The sequence below is a fragment of the Rhamphochromis longiceps genome, linkage group LG9 (assembly GCF_057381845.1).
Source record: "Rhamphochromis longiceps isolate RC_006_pf linkage group LG9, R_longiceps_female_GT1.1, whole genome shotgun sequence".
NCBI classification, from domain to species: domain Eukaryota; kingdom Metazoa; phylum Chordata; class Actinopteri; order Cichliformes; family Cichlidae; genus Rhamphochromis; species Rhamphochromis longiceps.
In genome coordinates, this window is record NC_140565.1 from 15,598,165 (window position 1) to 15,619,367 (window position 21,203).

General features: G+C 39.7%; 1 protein-coding gene across 1 annotated transcript in view; it reads left to right on the plus strand.

The window, feature by feature from the left end:
* The window catches only part of ctnnd2a (catenin (cadherin-associated protein), delta 2a), a 285,195-nt gene that overhangs the window by 77,735 nt on the left and 186,257 nt on the right, over positions 1-21,203 (plus strand). Inside the window, exon 3 of the mRNA XM_085418472.1 lies at positions 5,962-6,074. Within this exon, the coding sequence (XP_085274598.1) occupies positions 5,962-6,074 (113 nt within the window). The remainder of the gene's footprint in view (positions 1-5,961; positions 6,075-21,203) is intronic.

The window sequence follows — 21,203 nt, forward strand, 5'->3', positions numbered from 1 at the left end:
GACACACACACACAGTACGCCCCCATGCCAGGTAAGAATAAATACTTTTGTAAAGACAAAATCCAATAAGCAAATTTTTGAGGAAGGGTCATTAACGTAAGCAGGCCCTTTCCAGTAATCTGTTTTCCTGCCTTCACTTTTCTTCTCCTTGCGGACACATGTACATTAGCAGGAGTGGATCAGGTATCTCTCCCGTGGCTCTCATCCCTTAGAGCTGATCAGCAGAGATCTGTCTTTATTCCTTACTCTCTCCTTTCTCTCTCTTCCCTCTCCTCCAGTCCTTGCTTCCTCTTTGCGTCCCTTCTCCTGACTTGCACACGCGCACTCATTAAAGTGATAGACAAGACAAGCATAGGAAGGAGTGAGGCAGAAATGAATCTCAGCTAAAACTGAACCAAATGTAGGCTGCGTGAGCCTCAAGTTTATGTAGCCTAGGTTTGGTTTATAGAGGAGTAACAAGCCTGATTTTGACTGTGTGGAGAATTTTAATGTGTATGAGAGTGACAGAAAAGAGGAGAGTGACCTTTTACAAACTCCTCTTCACTCCTTCTCTTTCCTTCATCCCACTCAGCTCATCTGAGATTTTCCATACCTCTTTGCTGATTGAGGAAGAGGAGTAAAAGAACAAGAGAGAGATGGAAAGTTACTGCTCAAGTAGAAGGTCATAGTTCTATTTAATTGCCTTTTGTCTCCTATCCAAAAACAGCACAGTTAATATCTGGCCACAGGCCACTTATAATGATTGGGTCTTATCTCTAGGCAAATTGTTCTGTCCTTGTCACTTATGCAGAAGATCTTCTGAATTCACGCAGCAAAGCTGTTAAGTGCTAAAGTTGGGTCTTCTTATTAGCTGTTTTTCTTCTCCTCTCTGTAGTTTTTTAGTATTTTTAGTTTTTGAAAAAGCTTGCACGTAGAGCTGCTATTTGATAATGTGACAGTGTCTACACCCCTGTGGGGGATGTTCTTTTCTCTCACCCTTCCCCGCAGAGAGGTCAGGGACACATCTGCACATTGTCTCTCGATGTATAAGAGTTTCATGTCTTGGATTTTATATGAACATATGCATACATGTACACACAGCGCATATCTGTGTGTACATGAATTTGTATGTCCAATAAGTCCACAAAAACAACAACATCTGAGAAATTAATCCTGGGTTAGTGAGACTGGATGCCAACGTGTTTATACTGGTCTGTTTCTATCTCTCCATTGGTGTGTTAGTATGCAGGAATCAATTTGAAGTAATTATGTTGTAAATAAATACAAATTAAATGAAGTAAGAAGTAAAGCGAAGTAAATGTTGCTCAAAAAGAAACTTGAAAACTGGGTGTTTACCTCCAGGTGGTGCTAAATTGTTTCCTCTGTCTGATCTTGACTTTGGCACCCAGGGGGCACTGCAAAACACTGTCAGACCTGTCCACTGGGGAAAAAAACCCTCAAAAACAGTTCCAGAAAAGATATTTTTCTGTGACCCTGCAGTTCCTTGAGAGGAACTTATTTGACGCACACAGTTTGTGTAGTTGCTGAAACTCTTCATCCAGTTAAGTTTGATAAAACACTTGCAGACAAAGTATATTCAGGTCATACACAGTATTATTATAAAAAAGGAAGCTTCTGCTGTTTACTGGATGTTGGTGATGAACATCTGCATCTGCACTAAAAACTATATTTATACACAGTATATATGCTTTAGTTTTCTGTAAATACACTTATGACTATCGCCCACCCCTTCCACCGTCTGCTTTCTGTGGGCGACTAAATGAAGGTGCAGACATTTCTCTGAGAGTAGTTCAGGTATGCGAAAGGGCAGGAGCTGCATGTAGGAGGAGCCAGGGCCTAATTTATAATGTCGAAGGTGTGGAGGGGTCTGTACTGTTACCATAGAGACCTTTGTGGCTGACTGCAGCTGCTGATTTGTGTCGCCTCTTTGTTCTTGAGGGGGATGCGATGGCTCACATGCACAAAGCTTACACAGTATAGTGTCATTTTACATCTTTTGCATTTTGACAGGCATATTCAGAGAAAGCATAAGGAGAACCAAAACATAGCATCTGATCATTTTTGGATCTGGTGAGCTGGGGTCCAGGAGGTAATGTCCATCATACAAAATAAAATGTTTAGTATGTTTCTTTGGACTTAAGCAAGAGAAATCAGATGATGAAGTTTGAATGTTCATCATATAAATTAAGCTTCTGAAATTTTGTTATTCAGTGATTCTCAACTAGCTTTATTACGAGAAACATTTTAAAGCTTGTTAAAGAGGATACATTTTCTCCAGCAGACACAAAACTTAAGGAAAGTTGTAATAATGTATAGAAAAACAACCAATCTTTGTCTTCAGATTTATTCGGATCACTTTAAAGAGAATGACCATGTACAAAATCTTTTAAAACCCTTTTAGTTTTTGTGTTTTAGAACACAACTTACTGTAATTCATTCTACTTTTAGAAGACTTAGTCTTCGTCTATTTTTCTTTCTACTTTTCTTTTTCTTTCTAGTTACATTTACACGTTGTGAGCAGAGCAGGGTTCCTTTTGTTGCAGAAAAATGCCCAGTTTACTCAGCTGTTATATTATGGATTTGGATCATTAAATGTTTTTTGGGGAGGACGAGTGAGTATATACAACATGTATTCTTAAAAAACATTACAGGGACCATCTCGTTTTAAGTTGCTAAACAGTTTTAAGCATTAAGCCTTGTTATAACAGTGGTAACATCGCCAACCTGTATTGATCATCTCATTCCACAAACTCAGCTTGTTGTCTTATGTAATTTTTTCTGCAATACTAAAGTTAGGGAGACTGTGAGGGCCATGGCTGGATTCAAGCTGTGTTTAGGGTCATTATCCTACTGTAGAAAACCTACTATTTCTGTTCAATTTCAGTCTGGATTGCAGACCTTCTGCCTACACACAGTAATTCTGGTTCCAGTCCAGCTAGCACTCAAGCAGCGGTATGAATGGTGATGAGGCTACAATTAGGCATGTCACACAACACAATGTGGTGATCAAGAATCAGGCTTCAGAGTTAAGTTTTGTTGCAATTTCTACAAATAACTATAAATACAAATGCTTTACCAGTGGATCAAAACAGTTATCCTTTCCCTGCATCCATAGTAATTAGCAAATGTAGTCATAGAGCCAGTTGGCCAGTTTTAATGTTTCCAGCAAATACAGATGGTAAAGAGAAGCTTGTAAATAATATATATTCCCTACTATATAATTTGATATATATGAAAGAAAGACACATGTTTGTTATATTTTTTCTCCGAGGATTAATTAACAAATCCTTCACCACCACTCCACTTGGACTAACACATGTCAAGGTGTAAGGACTGGTTTGGAATAGGGACACACTCTTTAACTTTTTAAGCCACTGTGATGTTTGCTGTCAGAATTTGTTAATATTTAATTACAAGTTAAATATTCCCTGTGTCACCGAGTGTAACACAACCCTCAAACACCCCCGTGCTTAATGATTCGAAAGGTGTTACTTCCAACATACTTTTTTTTTTCTGAAAACACACCTTTGCTCATTAAGGCCAAAAAGTTCTATTTTAACTTTATCGAGACTTTATCGAGGTGTAGAACTAAAAAGCTCATCTTCACCTCCATCATTTCTGATAGCTTACATCTTTTAATTATACAAACACGTAGAAGGTTAAGGAGTTCCTTTGAAGAGGCTTTCCCAACTATAAATTTAGTTTCTTATAAATTTCTTATACCTGCATACCAATTGAAAGTTTTGCTTAGAGTTGCCCAAACTTTTGCATGAGTGCAGCCAGCTCTCCTTTTAATTGACAATTACTGATTGCCAAGAGCTTTGTCATTGCTGCGTTTACTGACCGTATAAAAGAAAGGCATTCTGTTCATAATTTTAGTTGAGCACAAACTCCTTAAATGTTTTTGTAATAAGCTGTAAGTATGCTTTTTGCTGCCTTGTAGCTCTAGCTAATAAGAATATATAATGGCATGTACTTAGACAAGTCAGCCGAGCTCTGTCATCTGGTAAACGCAAACTGTCCTTTGGCCAATTCAGTAATGGGAAACTTTCTGATGCCATACCATACTAGCTTTATTTGTAAAGTGCTTCAAAACAACCACAATGGACCAGAGTGTTTTACAGAAGGATGAATAAAAGACATAATAAAGAACACCATAGCAGTTTACACAAGGCAAAAAATACACATGAAATACAAATGAAATAAATAAAACAGAAAACATGAGAAGAACAGTATTGATTGGATGAAAAAAAATTAAAAACAGATGAAATAAATTAAGATTAAAAAAAAGTTATTATATATCACTAACATAGCAGTGCCTAAGACGGAGGGATATGAATGAAATAACGCTGTGACTAAGGGTTATGCATAATTTAACTGTAACTTGCCTAACAGGTTTCTCTTTGGGTTTAGCATTCAGACATTACCATGTTACCTCAGAAGGTGTTTAAGATACTCTACCAGTGAGGCATAATACATCATCAATTAGCATAATGCTACTTTCGGTACAGGGATTTGCGTTTTTGCACCTTGAGGATTTAAACAAGTTGCATCTATGGCAAACAAGGTGACAAAGCAGTCTCTTTGGGGAGCAGAACAGAGCAGAGCTTTGAAGAGAGGCACCTTGCTGTAAAACAAAGTCGTAAATTGGAATTACAGGCCCAGAGGGTTTAATAGACTCTGCTCAAATTTCCAGCATTACCTTACTTTGCAAATCTTAGAGGTGGCTGAAACTGAGTGAGTTATTAACAAAATGGAATGGGTCTGAAATGGGCTTCAGAATACTTACACCTCTGAAACATGTGTGTGTGTGTGTGTGTGTGTGTGTGTGTGTGTGTGTGTGTGTGTGTGTGTGTGTGTGTGTGTGTGTGTGTGTGTGTGTGTGTGTGTGTGTGTGTGTGTGCATTGTACTGTATTTGTCAGTTAACAATACAAACGTTAGGCTACAGTTCCACAAATGGATACAAGCCCCTATCCCAGTGAAAGCAAATAGATCTTTCTTTCAGTGTTTAAGTATTAACACAAAGCTGTCAGAAAAGCTGAAAAAAACCTCAGAGTGATCACCATAGTGATTCTACCACAGAAACAGGTATGTGTGGAAATGGAGGATACAGGGTGTTTAGTGACTGGAGATCATGATGACTGACAGAACGGGAATTTAAATAGCTAATGCATCAACAGACACATGCACACGCAGGCAAGTTTTGGTTAAGAGTGATATATAATCGGCACAAGCAGTTCTCCCCATCGATTTCTGTCTTAAAATCCTGACAGTAACCTGCAACCCACCAAACTGTACTCACTGAAAAGCCTTCTCTATCTGTAGCAACAGAACCATTAAATCCACAGAGTACACATAAAGCTCTTTTTTTAATGTGGCTGTGATAATATGAGCGTAAATTTAATTATATTGAAAAGTTGTCAGGACTCAGGTTGTTTTACTGTCAGGATTTGTGACAGAATTTCATCTGCAGTAATGCATTTTTTCATTAAATACAAAGGTTTCAAAATACAAATACCTAAAATTGATTAAAAAAGACAGAATCCCACCAGTAGATTTTTTTTTCAGTAAATGACATTGTTAACTGTCTAACCTGCCAAATAGGAACACACTTTATTTGGGAGCGATACATTTAATTAATTCTACAAATATCTTCACATTCATGACCACACAGTCGCTGGGATTGAAGCGATTCTTTGCTCACATATTTAGAACACTTTCAACACAACACTCTGCCTACACATTGCCTAACACATTTTTCTCACCTGTCAGTCAAGTTTGATAGCACAATTATTTTAACTTTTTTAGAGCCGTCTTCCAGCCATAAGCTGTTTCGATGACCTATAATACCTGACTTCCTCTGCAGACCCTGAGTGCTCTCTGTCTCTTTCTTTCCTCCTCTCTCTCATTCTCTCTCATGTTCCGCCTAACACGCAATTTCTTTTTATGTCTTCCATCAGGAGCTTCAGTTTGAGCGTCTGACCAGGGAACTTGAGGCTGAGCGTCAGATTGTTGCCACCCAGCTGGAGAGATGCAAGCTGGGATCAGAAGCAGGCAGCATGAGCAGCATTAGGTACCAAGAAAACCTCTGTGTGTGTGTGTGTGTGTGTGTGTGTGTGTGTGTGTGTGTGTGTGTGTGTGTGTGTGTGTGTGTGTGTGTGTGTGTGTGTGTGTGTGTTTGTAGTATGTCATCTTTGTACATCTTCAACTTCAAATATGACATGAATGCACTACAGTATGCCCATTTTCTTCTTTGCCTTATAAAATAATGCTGCTAGTAAAGGACAGCATTCCTCCTGCTGTTGGGTGCATTTGTAAGCTGGATAGATTGGGACGACACTCACTTTAAAGGTTAAATCAACAAAGCAAAGAAGAGACTTTTGAACTTTATTTACTTGAGCTGAGACTAAGATGGAACTCTTTTTATGGATAAATTCAGAGGCTTCCTATCTAGGGTAGTGTTTGAATTTGGTTACTCATAAATATAACTTGACAGTCTTTCAAAAATAACCCCAGTGCCATCATCAAAGACTGAAACTGAGATTTGTAACTTTTACATTGGAGTGTCACAGTCTCACCTCACAGCAACAACGAGACAACACGGTTCAAACCTTCAGCTCTGGAACCTCAATGTGCTTTTGTGAGAAAATTAATTAAATAATCAATTTGCTAATTAACTGAATTTGAGCATGAATAACTGTCGCTGTGTTTTAGACCTGTGATTGGCTGAGAGCCTTTCCTGGGTGTACCCTGCCTCTCATCTGAGATAGGCACCAGCCCTACTGCAACCCTCACTTAGTTAACCAGTTAAGAAAATGGGTTGATGGAAATCAGCACAGTATATCAAGATGGTACAATTACATATTGTAATAATATCTGATGACTTGCATTACCTTAAAGTGCTCTGCTGTTGTTACTATTGATACTATAATTTGTTTGGATTGGTAATTCATGTCAAGCCATTAAAGAAAAAAATACCCTATTATTCATCATTATATGTGGTTTCAAATACTTTTTAGGAACTATGGAGCCATGTGGATGGGATGTCTACATATATGCAAATATTTTTCAGAGAGTTTTTTCTTTTGGAGCATCTTTATCTCCTGACTAAAACTACCATAGGCCCTTTCACTCTCACACATATACTTGCAACTGTTGTGGCATTTTACAACTACAACTGAATTGAACTGAATTACATTTTCTTGGCTTGAGTCTTCAAATTAAAATTCAGTAAAATTCTTACTTTCTGCAACATTTACTCTTGTTTTATCTGAACACCTGTTTGGTGCATTTATGCCTGCAAATGCATGTGTCTGGGCCACCAATACTCTGTCTGCTGTCATCTCACAGTTATGTCATGATTATCACATCAGATATAGAGCATTGGCTTAGCTAGTGCTTGTGTGCTGACAGCTCACTATATGACAGTGAGTCCACATCCATCCTTATGTGTCAGCGTGTGTCAAATCAGTGCGTTTGTGATGTGCGTTTGTCCCCCTTTATGTACTTATGTATAAACACACCTCTGAGTTTGACCATTTTTATTTATTTTGTCTGTCACTTTGATTGGCATTATCTTTCATTCCAAAAGAGCCAGTTTCTTTGGGTGCATGCAAGCCTAAGTATAGATATTAGTCTTTGCAGTATAACTGTGAATGATCAGAGAGAATATGATGCTATCTAAAGAGACAGCTTAAACCTTTCCCATGGTCTTCAACATCACCAGTTATTTTCTCTTCCTTCATCTGTGTCTCAGTGACAAGCAGCAGCTAAATATGGAAAGTGTTGGTAGGTGTTATTGTAATGAAGCAAAGTATTACATTTTAAAAACGAAACTGTCATGAGAGTTGTATTAAAAGGAGATTGTATTAAAACGTGTTTTCTCGTTATCCTTTCAAATTTTAGATTATTCCAGTTCTGATAGTCCATATTGTCTGGAGCAGGGTTTCCTGTGGGGTTCAAGCTACAGCTGCCCTATTCAGTCAGCAGTTAAGCCATTACTCTGTAAGAAATATGCTGGGGTGAAAGTTAACTTAAGAGTGCTTATTCTACAGAGTTGTGTGTGTTTGTTTATATTATTATACCAAATGTGTGGATTTTTTGTATCCCAGCTGTTTGTGGGTTTGTGTTGCACATGCTTGGAGCAAATGCTGTGTTTGTGTTCGCTTGTCTGTGTGTGTTCTTGGCAGCTGCTGTGAGCCTGCGTGTCCTTAGTTGTGTTCCGCTCGATAAAGCAATTCAGGCATCTCCACGGACTCCTCCTCAGAGCCGAGGACCCTAAAAAATGCCTGACTGTGGTGCAGAAACCCAGGGCAATACTGACTAACATCTGTTCACACTGTGAACTCCTGGCATGCGACACAACACTTTACAGGAAGGAAGCATTCACTGGCAGACATACACACCCACGTGAACACATAGACTCCAGACAGCATGCCGGAACTAATTTATCATTTTTCTAACATTAGTGGTAAGTGGCAGCCAGTGGGAAGCATTTGCTCCTGCAGTTTTTTTTCTGTCTGAATGGCTGTGCAGCTTAAACCTTCAGTGCCCTATTAAAAGCAAACCTCTGACTTTTTGGTTAATATATTTCAATTAGCATCAATGTGTTTTGCCGATATAAATAAATGTGATAAATATGATGAATGGTGATGAATCACCAAATGATGTAAAGTCAAGAATAGGAACTCATGGGACCTGCCATAACCTATGTTTTGGCTATGACAGAAATGTTAGGGTCACACACTTGGACAAGGCGAGCAGTTGGGGCACATGTATAGATATAAGTATATAAGGTGATATCACTTGGTTGATAAGAAATATTTACTATATCTCCTACCACCATGTTCTAACCTAAACATGTTCATAAGTGGGTATTACACTAGGGAATTTTGTGGTTATGGATTGACTCATTTGTAATCATATTATCAGATTTACAACCAAATGACTCGGATACTTGGGTAAATAGAAGACCTGAGCTGTTAAGTGATCCCCACCTGGTGGTGACTTGTAGAAGCTGGCAGGATGTATGCCAGGCAGGCTAAGTGCACTCAAATGTTTAGTAAGGAGACCCTAGGGCACCTGAACATTGTTCTCCCATCTCTAGTAGGGCACATAAGGTGTTGCAATACAGGCTGGGGACTTTGTTTGGCACATGGGCCTCAGACATGTTTTGCACTTCTATTACTGTGTGGAGATGAAGCCATAAACTAGTTGGTGCTGGTGGCTGAAAAACTTCTATTTTATTACAACTTAACATTGAAAAACTTGTTTAAACCTGTATCCTGACTTCTTGGAGCTCATACCAGACCTGCCTTTTCCTTTTGTTTTGATTCATAAGGTTATTTTCTATTGGAAATGCACACATTGTTTCTGTTGCGCCTTGACTGTATTCTCAAAACTCCCTCAGCATACGGTAATAAAATGTACACCTCGCAAACATAAAGGTTCTCCATCCTATGTCTGGTTTGCAGTGACCTTGTTGGGCATTCTGGAAGATATTATTAGTTTATTAAAACGCTGCACCATAAACTGTTGCGGAAATAATGTGAAGCTGGCTACTAAGCTAATCGTGACTTGGGGCAGTGGATTATCAAGGCCATAAATGAGATGTCACGTAGGTTTATGGATTCACTGGCTAAATTGAATTATTTGGTTGTCATGTTTAAACTGGCCACAAGCAAAAATACCACCAGCCTGATGCCTTGTAGCTAGTATTATGGCGCATACTATGATATCATAAATGAAACACTGGGGATTTTGCAGGCATGCTTGAGAACAACTAATACACAGTGCGAAAATAAAAAAAAATAGAATAGGGACATTTTTGTAAAGCCATGTCATTAAAGGGAGATGAATTAGAATGAAAAAGTCCACAGCAATTTACCAATTAGTTCAAAGCAGAAAGGTCATGTCAGATAACAGGAATCCAAGCTGAAAGAGACAGCCACTCGGTTGGTATGCGGATGACAAGGGAAGTTGAGCGAAACAAATGTGACCTCTAAATGAGTCCTCCGTTGTGCTTAATGGAACTGTTAGCATTTAGTGAAGAGATATGAAACTATCCCTACTGGAGGCAGGGGAATGTAATCCCAAGTGAGAGAGAGCGAAAAAGGACAGAAGAGAGGAGGAAAGAGAGGGAAGGAAATTGCTACCAAGTTCCATTACTCCATGGCAGCCAAAGAAAAGGTTTATCGATATATTATTGTTGTTTTTGATACATTTAGATTATTTTAAGGAGCATCTTTAAATAAATGATTTGGAAGAATATATATATTGACAATTCTGTGCATGAAAGGGATCACTGTGATCACTGAAACAAAATGTAATATATCTAATCTGATAGTATGTGAGAAATAACCAGGCCTTCTCAGTTCTTGACCTATAGGCCATGTCTACCTGTATATCTGAAGCACTGCATGGTAAAGAATTTTCCATATGAACTGAATCTGATTGTGAGACTTAACAAAGATTGAATCAGGCAAGGTAATATTTCAGACCAGCTACAAATGAGTCAAATCAGAGTTGCAGCAGTAATCAGGAGGTACATGAGCCACAATGGCCATGCTCCTAAAACGGCTCTTGAATAATAGGCTGTAATAGCACATCTAAAAATAATATTGTTGCTGCTTGTAATCATATGTGTAAAAGTTTGTTGCTTCTTGCTGAAGTATAATATAACAAGCATAGTTAACATTTGAAACTAACACAGAGAGTGAGTGGCAAAATATCTGTGTGTGCATGTGTGTGAATGTGTGAATGTGAGGGATTGTGAGGCGTAAAGTTCATGTCCTGAGGCAGTAACAGCTTTCTGATTGTGTTGTTCAGACTTACACATCTGCCCAAAGACCCACCGGGTAGGTCAGAGAAAGGTAAAGTCAGAATGTCCATGCATGTGTGTTTATGCACGCGTCTGAGAGATATAGGCAGAAAGAGGAACTGAGGGAAAGAAATGGAACAAAAGCACTGAGTCACTACACATACTTGCCCTGCTGTGCATTGGTGCCCAGTCCCAGAGCCCATATAGGACTATTTATTCTAATCAAGCTGTGACATTTAGTTCCACACCAACAGGGACCAGCTTCACTCTTTCTGCTGCACATATGAACACACCACACATATACACATTTCCTCCCACTGTGCCCAAGTCTTTTCTCAGGGATAAACACACTTACTAGACTATAAAGTTGTCCTACCCTCAGGAGCAGACATTCACAGTTTGGGTTTAGTTTTCACACACTTTAGACTTGATCACAGCAACTAATAGACCCCAGACACACGGGGAGTGCTAGAAACATAGACCCAGCGTTTTGAGTTTTAGTTTATTTTGATGTTCATGGTTTACGTTTAAATTCATTGGGTTTTCTAAGTTCATTTGTTTATTAGTTTCCCCTTGTGTTTTCAACCCCTGTGTTAAGTCTCCCTTGTCCTTTATGTGTTTCACATCTGCATGTCTTTTGTTGCCAAGTTCATGTTGTCATGTCTGTGTTTCATTATGTTTCCTGTTTTATTTTGAAAGAGGTCCTGTGACATCGTTATGTTCATTTGTTTTAGCTGTTCCCCCATTTGTTGTCACTTCTCCTGATCACCTCATGTGTGTATTTAAGTCCTCAGTCTTCCTGTGTTCATTGTCTCGTCCTCCCTCATAGCTGTGTGTGATTGTCCCTGTGTTTTCATGTATGATTTATTATTAGTTTTCCCAGTTTAGTTTTGTATCGTTTGGCTTTGTTTTCAGCAATAAAGCTGTGCTTTTGAGTTCATGTTCCGCCTCGGTGAGTTTGGCATTTGGGTCCTCTCCTGCCTAGACGCAGCCTTTTTGTGACAAGATTTCTTTCCCACTTTATCCTGACTTGTGCTGGAATCATGGAAACGTGAAAGATTATAACCTGGCCACATTTAAATAAGAGGTTGGATGGTAAATGCTAGAAAACTTGGTTAGCCAGTTGCATTTGTAAAAACAAACTCAGCAAAACAGCAGCAGATTTCCTCATCTGGTTAAAAGTACGATTAACCAATCAGCACGAACTATTACGAAGTGTTCTAAAAGTCCCAAGCACTGCAAACATGGTGGTGCTTGGGACGGGAAGTTATTAGTTACAGAAAGCAAAAATATTTTCACTTTAAAAGAAATGGTCATAAATTCGTTTACATCTGCTGTAGAAATGGGGATGGGAACATGGGAGTGAACTGGCACTGACTCATTTTTGGAGCCAGTTGGAAAGGGCCGTTTCCTGAACTGTAGTTTTTGGCATCACTGAGCTTTCTTCGTTTTTCAGCCTCAGAGGTTGCGGCTTGCTCTCCACTGATTGTACAGCCTCAAGGCATGTTGGGAAATGGTTGGCTTCCTCTTTGTCTCTGCCGTCTGCTCTTGTCTACGTTCCAGGCGATGCACAGTTAATCTCAAATGAGGCTAATATTTACAAACAGGATGGAACAAGCGCTGGAGGCTCTCTTTTAGCAGCTCATCTAGGGTGGGTCATCTTCCCAATGAGTTTGCGGATGCTCCGTATTTCACCCTGGATGATGGTTGTGGTGCTAACCAGTCCCCGACCACCCTTTTTCATTGGCTCTGAATGGAGTCTGGTTAGAGTTCTCATCTGTGGATTTCAAATTAAACAACAAGATGGGATTGAAGTGCAGATGTTTGGTTTTAATTAAAGGAGTGTGACAGAAGCATTGCATTAACATTTTGGAAATTACAGGCATAGTCTCCCAATTCAGAAGCTTAAACGCAATAGGATGATTGACTCACTAAACAGTTTCATAGCCAGGCGAAGTCTGTTATCTCATTACGCTGTGACAAACATCTGGAGTAGATTGGAAGTATTGGAAAAGTATTTTGTACCTTTTCAATATAACTCTTGGTATAAGGTGCAAAATTGTGTCAATCCAAATAAAGGACGCCATCGTTAGGCTGAAAAATCTATCAAAGAGAGACATCAAAAGAATTTAGGAGTGGTCAAATCAACAGTCTGGCAAGTTGACAAGACAGGAATACAATGGCGAAGCCAAAATACCACGGGAGACGATAAAAGTTGACAATCCCAGAATTCTCTACTAGTTTAAGACATACCCTTTACAATAGAGGAGTCAAGAACACTGAAGGAGATCGGCCTGTCCTTGTCAGTGAGACACTTTCACGAATGTAAATATAGAGGGTTTACAAAAGGTGCAAACCACTGCTTTTACTGAAGAAAAGGACGGACAGATTAGACTTTGCCAGAAAACATCTTTATAGTTCTAAAAGAAATTCCTTGGTCAGATAAAAACGAAGACTAACCTATGTCAGAATGATGTGTAGAGAAAAGGAGGAAAAGTAACACCTCATGATCCAAAGCATACCGCATCATCTGTCAAATGTGGTGGAAGCAGTGTTGTGGCATGGAGACGTGTAGGTACCAGTGGAAAAAGGTCACAAACCTCTTTAAAAAAAAAGATGACTATGGCACATAGCTTATTAAAATCAGAAATCCAGTTTCTCAAATTATTTAACTATTACATAATGGATGTACAATACAGAACAGCTTCTGAAAAGTATGTTCATTTATACGCTCAGCATTTGTTTGGGGGCTCCTTTACTAAAAATGACCAAGAATGAATGTGGTGTGGTATGAAGGTGATCAGCTGTGGCACTGCTGAGGTCTTATTGAAGCCTAGGTTACTTTGATATACAGTGGGGCAAAAAAGTATTTAGTCAGCCACCGATTGTGCAAGTTCCCCCACCTAAAATGATGACAGAGGTCAGTAATTTGCACCAGAGGTACACTTCAACTGTGAGAGACAGAATGTGAAAAAAAAATCCATGAATCCACATGGTAGGATTTGTAAAGAATTTATTCGTAAATCAGGGTGGAAAATAAGTATTTGGTCAATAACAAAAATACAAGTCAATACTTTGTAACATAACCTTTGTTGGCAATAACAGAGGTCAAACGTTTACTATAGGTCTTTCCCAGGTTTGCACACACAGTAGCTGGTATTTTGGCCCATTCCTCCATGCAGATCTTCTCGAGAGCAGTGATGTTTTGGGGCTGTCGCCGAGCAACACGGACTTTCAACTCCCGCCACAGATTTTCTATGGGGTTGAGGTCTGGAGACTGGCTAGGCCACTCCAGGACTTTCAAATGCTTCTTACGGAGCCACTCCTTTGTTGCCCGGGCGGTGTGTTTTGGATCATTGTCATGTTGGAAGACCCAGCCTCGTTTCATCTTCAAAGTTCTCACTGATGGAAGGAGGTTTTGGCTTAAAATCTCACGATACATGGCCCCATTCATTCTGTCCTTAACACGGATCAGTCGTCCTGTCCCCTTGGCAGAAAAACAGCCCCATAGCATGATGTTTCCACCCCCATGCTTCACAGTAGGTATGGTGTTCTTGGGATGCAACTCAGTATTCTTCTTCCTCCAAACACGACGAGTTGAGTTTATACCAAAAAGTTCTACTTTGGTTTCATCTGACCACATGACATTCTCCCAATCCTCTGCTGTATCATCCATGTGCTCTCTGGCAAACTTCAGACGGGCCTGGACATGCACTGGCTTCAGCAGCGGAACACGTCTGGCACTGCGGGATTTGATTCCCTGCCGTTGTAGTGTGTTACTGATGGTGACCTTTGTTACTTTGGTCCCAGCTCTCTGCAGGTCATTCACCAGGTCCCCCCGTGTGGTTCTGGGATCTTTGCTCACCGTTCTCATGATCATTTTGACCCCACGGGATGAGATCTTGCGTGGAGCCCCAGATCGAGGGAGATTATCAGTGGTCTTGTATGTCTTCCATTTTCTGATGATTGCTCCCACAGTTGATTTTTTCACACCAAGTCTGGTGCAGGTCTACAATAATTTTCCTGGTGTCCTTCGAAAGCTCTTTGGTCTTGGCCATGGCGGAGTTTGGAGTCTGACTGTTTGAGGCTGTGGACAGGTGTCTTTTATACAGATGATGAGTTCAAACAGGTGCCATTCATACAGGTAACGAGTGGGGGACAGAAAAGCTTCTTACAGAAGACGTTACAGGTCTGTGAGAGCCAGAGATTTTCCTTGTTTGAGGTGACCAAATACTTATTTTCCACCCTAATTTACGAATAAATTCTTTACAAATCCTACCATGTGGATTCATGGATTTTTTTTTCACATTCTGTCTCTCACAGTTGAAGTGTACCTCTGGTGCAAATTACTGACCTCTGTCATCATTTTAAGTGGGGGAACTTGCACAATCGGTGGCTGACTAAATACTTTTTTGCCCCACTGTAGGCTAGTCTGTACTTTTGGGTGGAGTTTTTCTCGTCTTGCTCATGATCCCAGTGATTATCAAACCATATGGTAGTAGTTTTTGCACATTAGGCTGGTGTCTTGCTGATAGAGGAAGTGAGCATGGTGATGGAAATATAACTTGCTGACAGAGAACTCTGACTTTGGACATGAAAAAACCACGGGGATCCAAGCACCAGCAGACAGCATGACAAATGTCAAATTTATACTGTTTGAATAGTAATTTACTTGAAATAACATATTTTAATAATATTCCAATTCACTCCAAAAAGTAAACATTTCACTTTAACTGTAATGAACTTAAACTTTTAGAATTAAATTACAGAAAATAATGGAAACATATACATTTTCACTTATTTTTGTGTGTTAAAATTTGAGGTTATACTGTGTTTGGTCAGTGTATTTCAGTCCGTTTTTGACATAATGACCGCATCATTTGAAATCTCCAAACACACAGTAGGTCCACTTGGGGGTTATTTCATTTTAATGTGGGATTTAATTTACTGAATGGATCCATCATGTTGGGACAGCTTTTGTATTTCATACTGTGGTTATCATTTTCATGGTCTCTTTTTGTCCCTGACCACCCTCGTGTTTTTGCCACGACTAAAATACTATCCAATTACATTCGTTTATCTCACTATACCCCACTCTCTAGTCCTTCGTTGGGTGATAATAGAGGGATCCATCACACCATTAGCTGCAGGCGGTTTTATAAGCTCAGCAAAATGCTGCATAGAGGGAACTCAAATTATAGGCTGCTGCATTATACCTTAAAATACGCTTTGTGTTTGAGCTTGTGTGTGTATGTGTGTCTGCATGAGTGATGATGATACTGCAAGTCATGCTCCCTGCTAATGACTGATGATGCATTTCCAAGAGCAGAAGAGAAAAATGGTGGCAGGTGGCGACATCGCTCACAGTGCTGTCACCCCCGCTGTCTATCTTTCTGTCGGCCTCTCTCTGTGTTATTTCAGCTCTCCCTCATCTATCTGTGTTTGCTCCTAAATAACATCTTGGCTTTTGCACGGAAGGGAGAAACCATGCCTTTGGCTTCGTGGCTCCTTATAACATCTTGCATTCTAAGCATCCAGATAAGCTGCTTTTTAAATGAGAATTGTTTAGATCAGTGGTTCCCAAACTTTTTTTTGCTTGTCCCCCTTTGTTTTACACGAAAAACGTTCGCGCCCCCCAACCCCCGCGCGTGCAAGCGCCCTCGCACTAACACATCCTCCAACCACACACACCCATATTTTGCTCCACTGCGGTTTATTTCATACCTCAAACATTTAGTAAACAATTCAGCAAATACAAGTGACCTGCAATAAATGACAGGTAGTTATAAAATAAACTACTAACTCTTTTGCTACGTCCGCACCTACATGGGTATTTTTGAAAACGCAGCTGTTTGATCCACACGTAAACGGTGTTTCGAATCACCGAAAACGGAGAATTTTTAAAACTCCTTTTTGCAGACGAGGAATACAGAGTTCCTCTGGCAACGTCAAAGGTATGTGCCTCTTTTCACGTCAGGCTGTGCACCACGTTATTGTTTACATGAGACCAAAGGGAAGATTTTTTTTTTTTTTTTTTTTTTTTTTTTTTTTTTCTAAATGACATCAGAAACAGCAGTATGCGACATTACGTGATGGCAGAGCTTCAGTTCATCCTTTGTCATTTTTTTTTTTTTTTTTTAATAAATAGGACAGGGGGAATGAATGAGAGAGAGAGGGGGAGAGAAAGAAAGAAAACCAAAGGGGAGAAGAGACGGTGAGAAGGGGGGGGAAGAGAGAGAAAAAAAAAAAAAACTCCTGGGTCACCTGTATGGAGAAGAAAAAAAACAAACAAAAAAAACAAACAAAAACAAACAGAGGAGACAGCAAACAACAAAGAGCAACATAATAATAGAGAAAACAAAGCACCATCACAATAAACTAGCTAGTCATAGATATCAGTATTTACTAAGTAATAAACGATATTGTGCAGCACGCAAGATAGACAGCGCACAGTGTGCTTTGAGGCAGCAGCCAAGAAAGCTTTAGTCCGCGTCTGTGAATACCCATGTGTGCATACCTGTGTGGATCAGCATGCTTGCATTCCAAAGGTTTCTCCATGTAATGATCTGCTAGGGAGTGTGGGGGGACCACAGCCCCGTCCTCCAGGGTGTGAAGCGGGTATGGAGGAGATCAAAACTCCAGACATCCAGAGGCCCCCAGAACACAAGAGACCATGGAAGACCAACAGAGGGGCAGCCGCGCCACTGTCCCAGTAAGAGCTGAGGAGAGTCCCAGATGAGGGCTCGCCCAGCAGCCGCGGAGCAGAAGTCAGGGGGAGTTGCAGTGACGCGCCCGTGAGCTCCGCCGGCCCCCAGCTGCGCCTGAGTGACCGAGCCCTAGGCCGAGAGGCCGGGGGCACCCCACCTCCAAAGGGAAGATTTGCTTCACCATATTTTCTAGTCTTTGGCTTAGAATGAAGTTGGTTTAGAAACCTATTCAGCGATGCTTCATCTCCTGCTTTGCGTTTCTGTGGGCGCCCCGTGCTAGCAGTGTCAAGCGTTTTGTTTTTTTCCAATTCATACTGCGTCCCCCCTGCCACTTTTCTTTCCAAAATTGTTTGTTTATCTTATTAACTAATATTCAATTAAAAGTGTAACCAAATATTCAGACCTGAAGTAACTCATTAGACTTCAGTTGACCTTTCAGGACCTGTTAGGCAGGTAAACAGCTGTTAGTAATTATTAGCTGAATACTTCAAAGCTTGATAAATTCTCCGTAAAATCAAATCTTGTGGTAACACTGAGTATACTCGGGCTAGTGTAAACAACTCACTGAGGCTAAGGCTAATTGGTGCCTACTAGCAAATCCTATAAAAAGATATCAAAGTAGTTTCTATTCCCCTTGGAATATTCACTGTGTGAAATGTCACTTTGAAAGGGAACTGCGGAAGTCATGAGAAGATCTAATAGACCAAGAAATCTGTCACATACTGTACTTCTGCGAGGCAGAAAAGTAATGCAGACTGCCAGAAATGACTATAAAGGAGCTGCATAAAACCATACTGTCCTCCACACAGCCCACATGCTTAAATGACCACGTTTCCTACAGCCATAAAAAGAAAATGTTGCCAGCAATCACATTGCAGTAGGCAGCGCCTGAAAGATGTTAAGCACCTGGAGACACAAGAGTCTTTTTGGAAACAAAATACCAGCAAACTGTTAAATACGTAAAGCAGCTTTGAACGAACTAAAACTTTTGATATTGACTTCATTTGAAGTGTGTGGGCAGATCTTGAACATACTGTGCTCGCAAGACACTTAAAATGTCTCAGTGATCTTCAAGAGAAGAGGGGGTGAAAAATCGAAAAACAACAATAGAAAAACTCTTAGCTGCATATTGAAAATCTCTGCAAGCTTTATTTTTTCCCACCTGTGCTGTTATAAAGTATTAACTTTTAGGTTTTTATTCTTTAAATGAAATCAAAAAGTTACCATTTGATTAGATCAGTAATGGATTTTAACTGGATCAAAATGTAATTAATCAAATAAAAATTAAATAAAAAGAAATGAGGAGTGACTTTGTTAGTCATGTGATAAATGTGTGAAAGCCTTGGAGGTCCTTGGGGAGAAGAGCGATGCTGTTAACTATCAAGCTTTTTTAAACAATTGTGCCAACAAGTGTGGTTCCTCTTAAGACCCGCTCCTCACATCCTGCCTAGCCAGGAAGAGCAGACCAGACCACGCAGAGTGGGCAGGGTCATCACAGAAGTTTTGTTTGTCTCCTGTGGGATGTATTTACTTTTTATGAGTTTTTTTTTAACTGTCAGTATTGTCAAAATATGCAAAACAGATGTCTGTGTTTTATTATCTTATTTATCAAATCTTATGACACATTTGCCTGAGTGAAGCTTTTCTGAAATTTCTGAAATCCCATCGTGTCAGTATTTTCATGTCATTTCTCTTTTTTGTTAAAATTAATGAGGTTAGGACAAACAATGGCCTTCTGTTGTTTGATGTTCTATATGTTATTCCTGTAGGAGTCAGCAGCTGTTGACTCCATGTCAGCTGCAGGGAGACAGAGGCCTGTAGGGCCAACAGCATTGGTTTGTGTGTGTGAGTGTGTGTGTGTGCCTACCTCTGTGCATGTGTGTGTCCTCATGGTGAGGGGAATCGGGGGTGTTTGGTTCATTAAACATGCAAATGCATGCTTATCTTCCCTCAACACCAGATAGTGGAGAGAATAGATAAGAACCAACCAAACCATGCCAAAGAGGCAGACAGAGAGAGGAAAACAGTGCGTTATGAAAAGAGTGAAACATTGAGGCAAAACACAGACAGAGAGAAATGAAGGAGGAAGTGCACAGGAGGACAATAGAGAGGACACAAAAACAGAAAGTGACAGATGGGAAAAAAAATACTTATTAACAAATGGAGGTTATGTGTTAGAATAACTGATGGCTATTTGATCTCATGTTTTAACTGTGGTTTCCATGTATTTGTTTTTGTCTTGAGATCCTTAGCCGCAGTAGCCCCTCAACATGGTATTTTCTTGTGTTAATCCTCATCCCTCAGGGATTAATTATTTATTAGATAGCTTTCACCATATTGTAAGAAAATTGCTAAATGCAATGCTTCTTTCTGTTGCTTTGGCCAATTTAGAAATCGCAATGTTTAACTAAAGAGAGCCCTGTAAGTACAAGTGAAAATAAGGTGATAGATATGACACTGACTGACCATGACAGATACAAGTATCCTACCTGTTTTGCTGATGTTTTTCTGTGTTAGACAAAGACACGGTACTTTCTTGCTTTTTCACATCTTCAGTGTTGGTGCTTAAGGGGCCTCACTCTGTGCTGAAGATACCCAGAACTCATTACATAAAACTTTCACTGTGCGTGTAGATCATTTGGTGTTGTCTGGATGATACCCCTTTTGACTTCGGTACTTGTTCTTCTGAGGGAAAGTGTGTATCATTGAAAGCAGTTATTCATAAGCATTTGTGTGGGATTATTGTCTCAACGTTTGACTGAAAAAATAAGCAAATAACCAAAGAGATAATCTCTCTATTTCTTGTTGACAACACTTGAAAACTCTGCGTGTGTGTGTGTGTCCACATGTACAAAATGCCCTACCTGTCTGCTCTCTTGTAAGGTGTGCGGTTTTGTGTGTGTGGCGATAGTGTGATCAGTCCTGGGGAGCAAAGTGTTCCATTTAACAGGATTAAGAAACAATACAACTGTAATTCACAGCACTTGGTTAAAAATAATCATAGCGCTTTACAGAAAAATAGATCATCACTTGTAATTCATTGATGCACGGTGTATGGATGTGTAGTTTATAGTCAGCTGGGACCAACAATCATTCAAAAGTTTTAACTATTCAAATCAGATTACATTTCTTCCTGCAGTATTAAAAATACATTTATGAAGTTTTATAGATTAAAAAAAAGATAGCCTGGGATTTCCAGAAACCTGAGTATAAGCTCATTTACATTCATTGGATATAATTAGATTTGACTGTGCATGCAGGTAATGTTAAGGAAAATATTCACAAAATTGGAGTAACCACAATTAAATAAAAAGTAACATGTGAGACAAAAAAGTGTAATGTAGAGAGAGACAGACAGAAAGAGCGAGTGTAAAATCTAAAAGAAAGAAGTGAGAAGTGGTTGATGTAAGCATGTGCCTCAGAGAAAATTTGAAAAGACTGTTTTTTGTTTGTTGTTTTAGAAAAGGGGATAATGTGAAAGATGAAAGCGCAGGTTTTGATGAAGATTTTTGGCTGCTCTGATTGCACGCATGACTATTAAAATGCAGGATGTAGAAGCTGTACTGTACTGCTTTCCAATTTTTATCTGCTTAGTGATATCCTTGTAATAGTCAGTGCTAGTTGAGAAACTCAGACTTGTGCATGTGTGTCTTTGTGTATGTGAGAGTGAAAGACA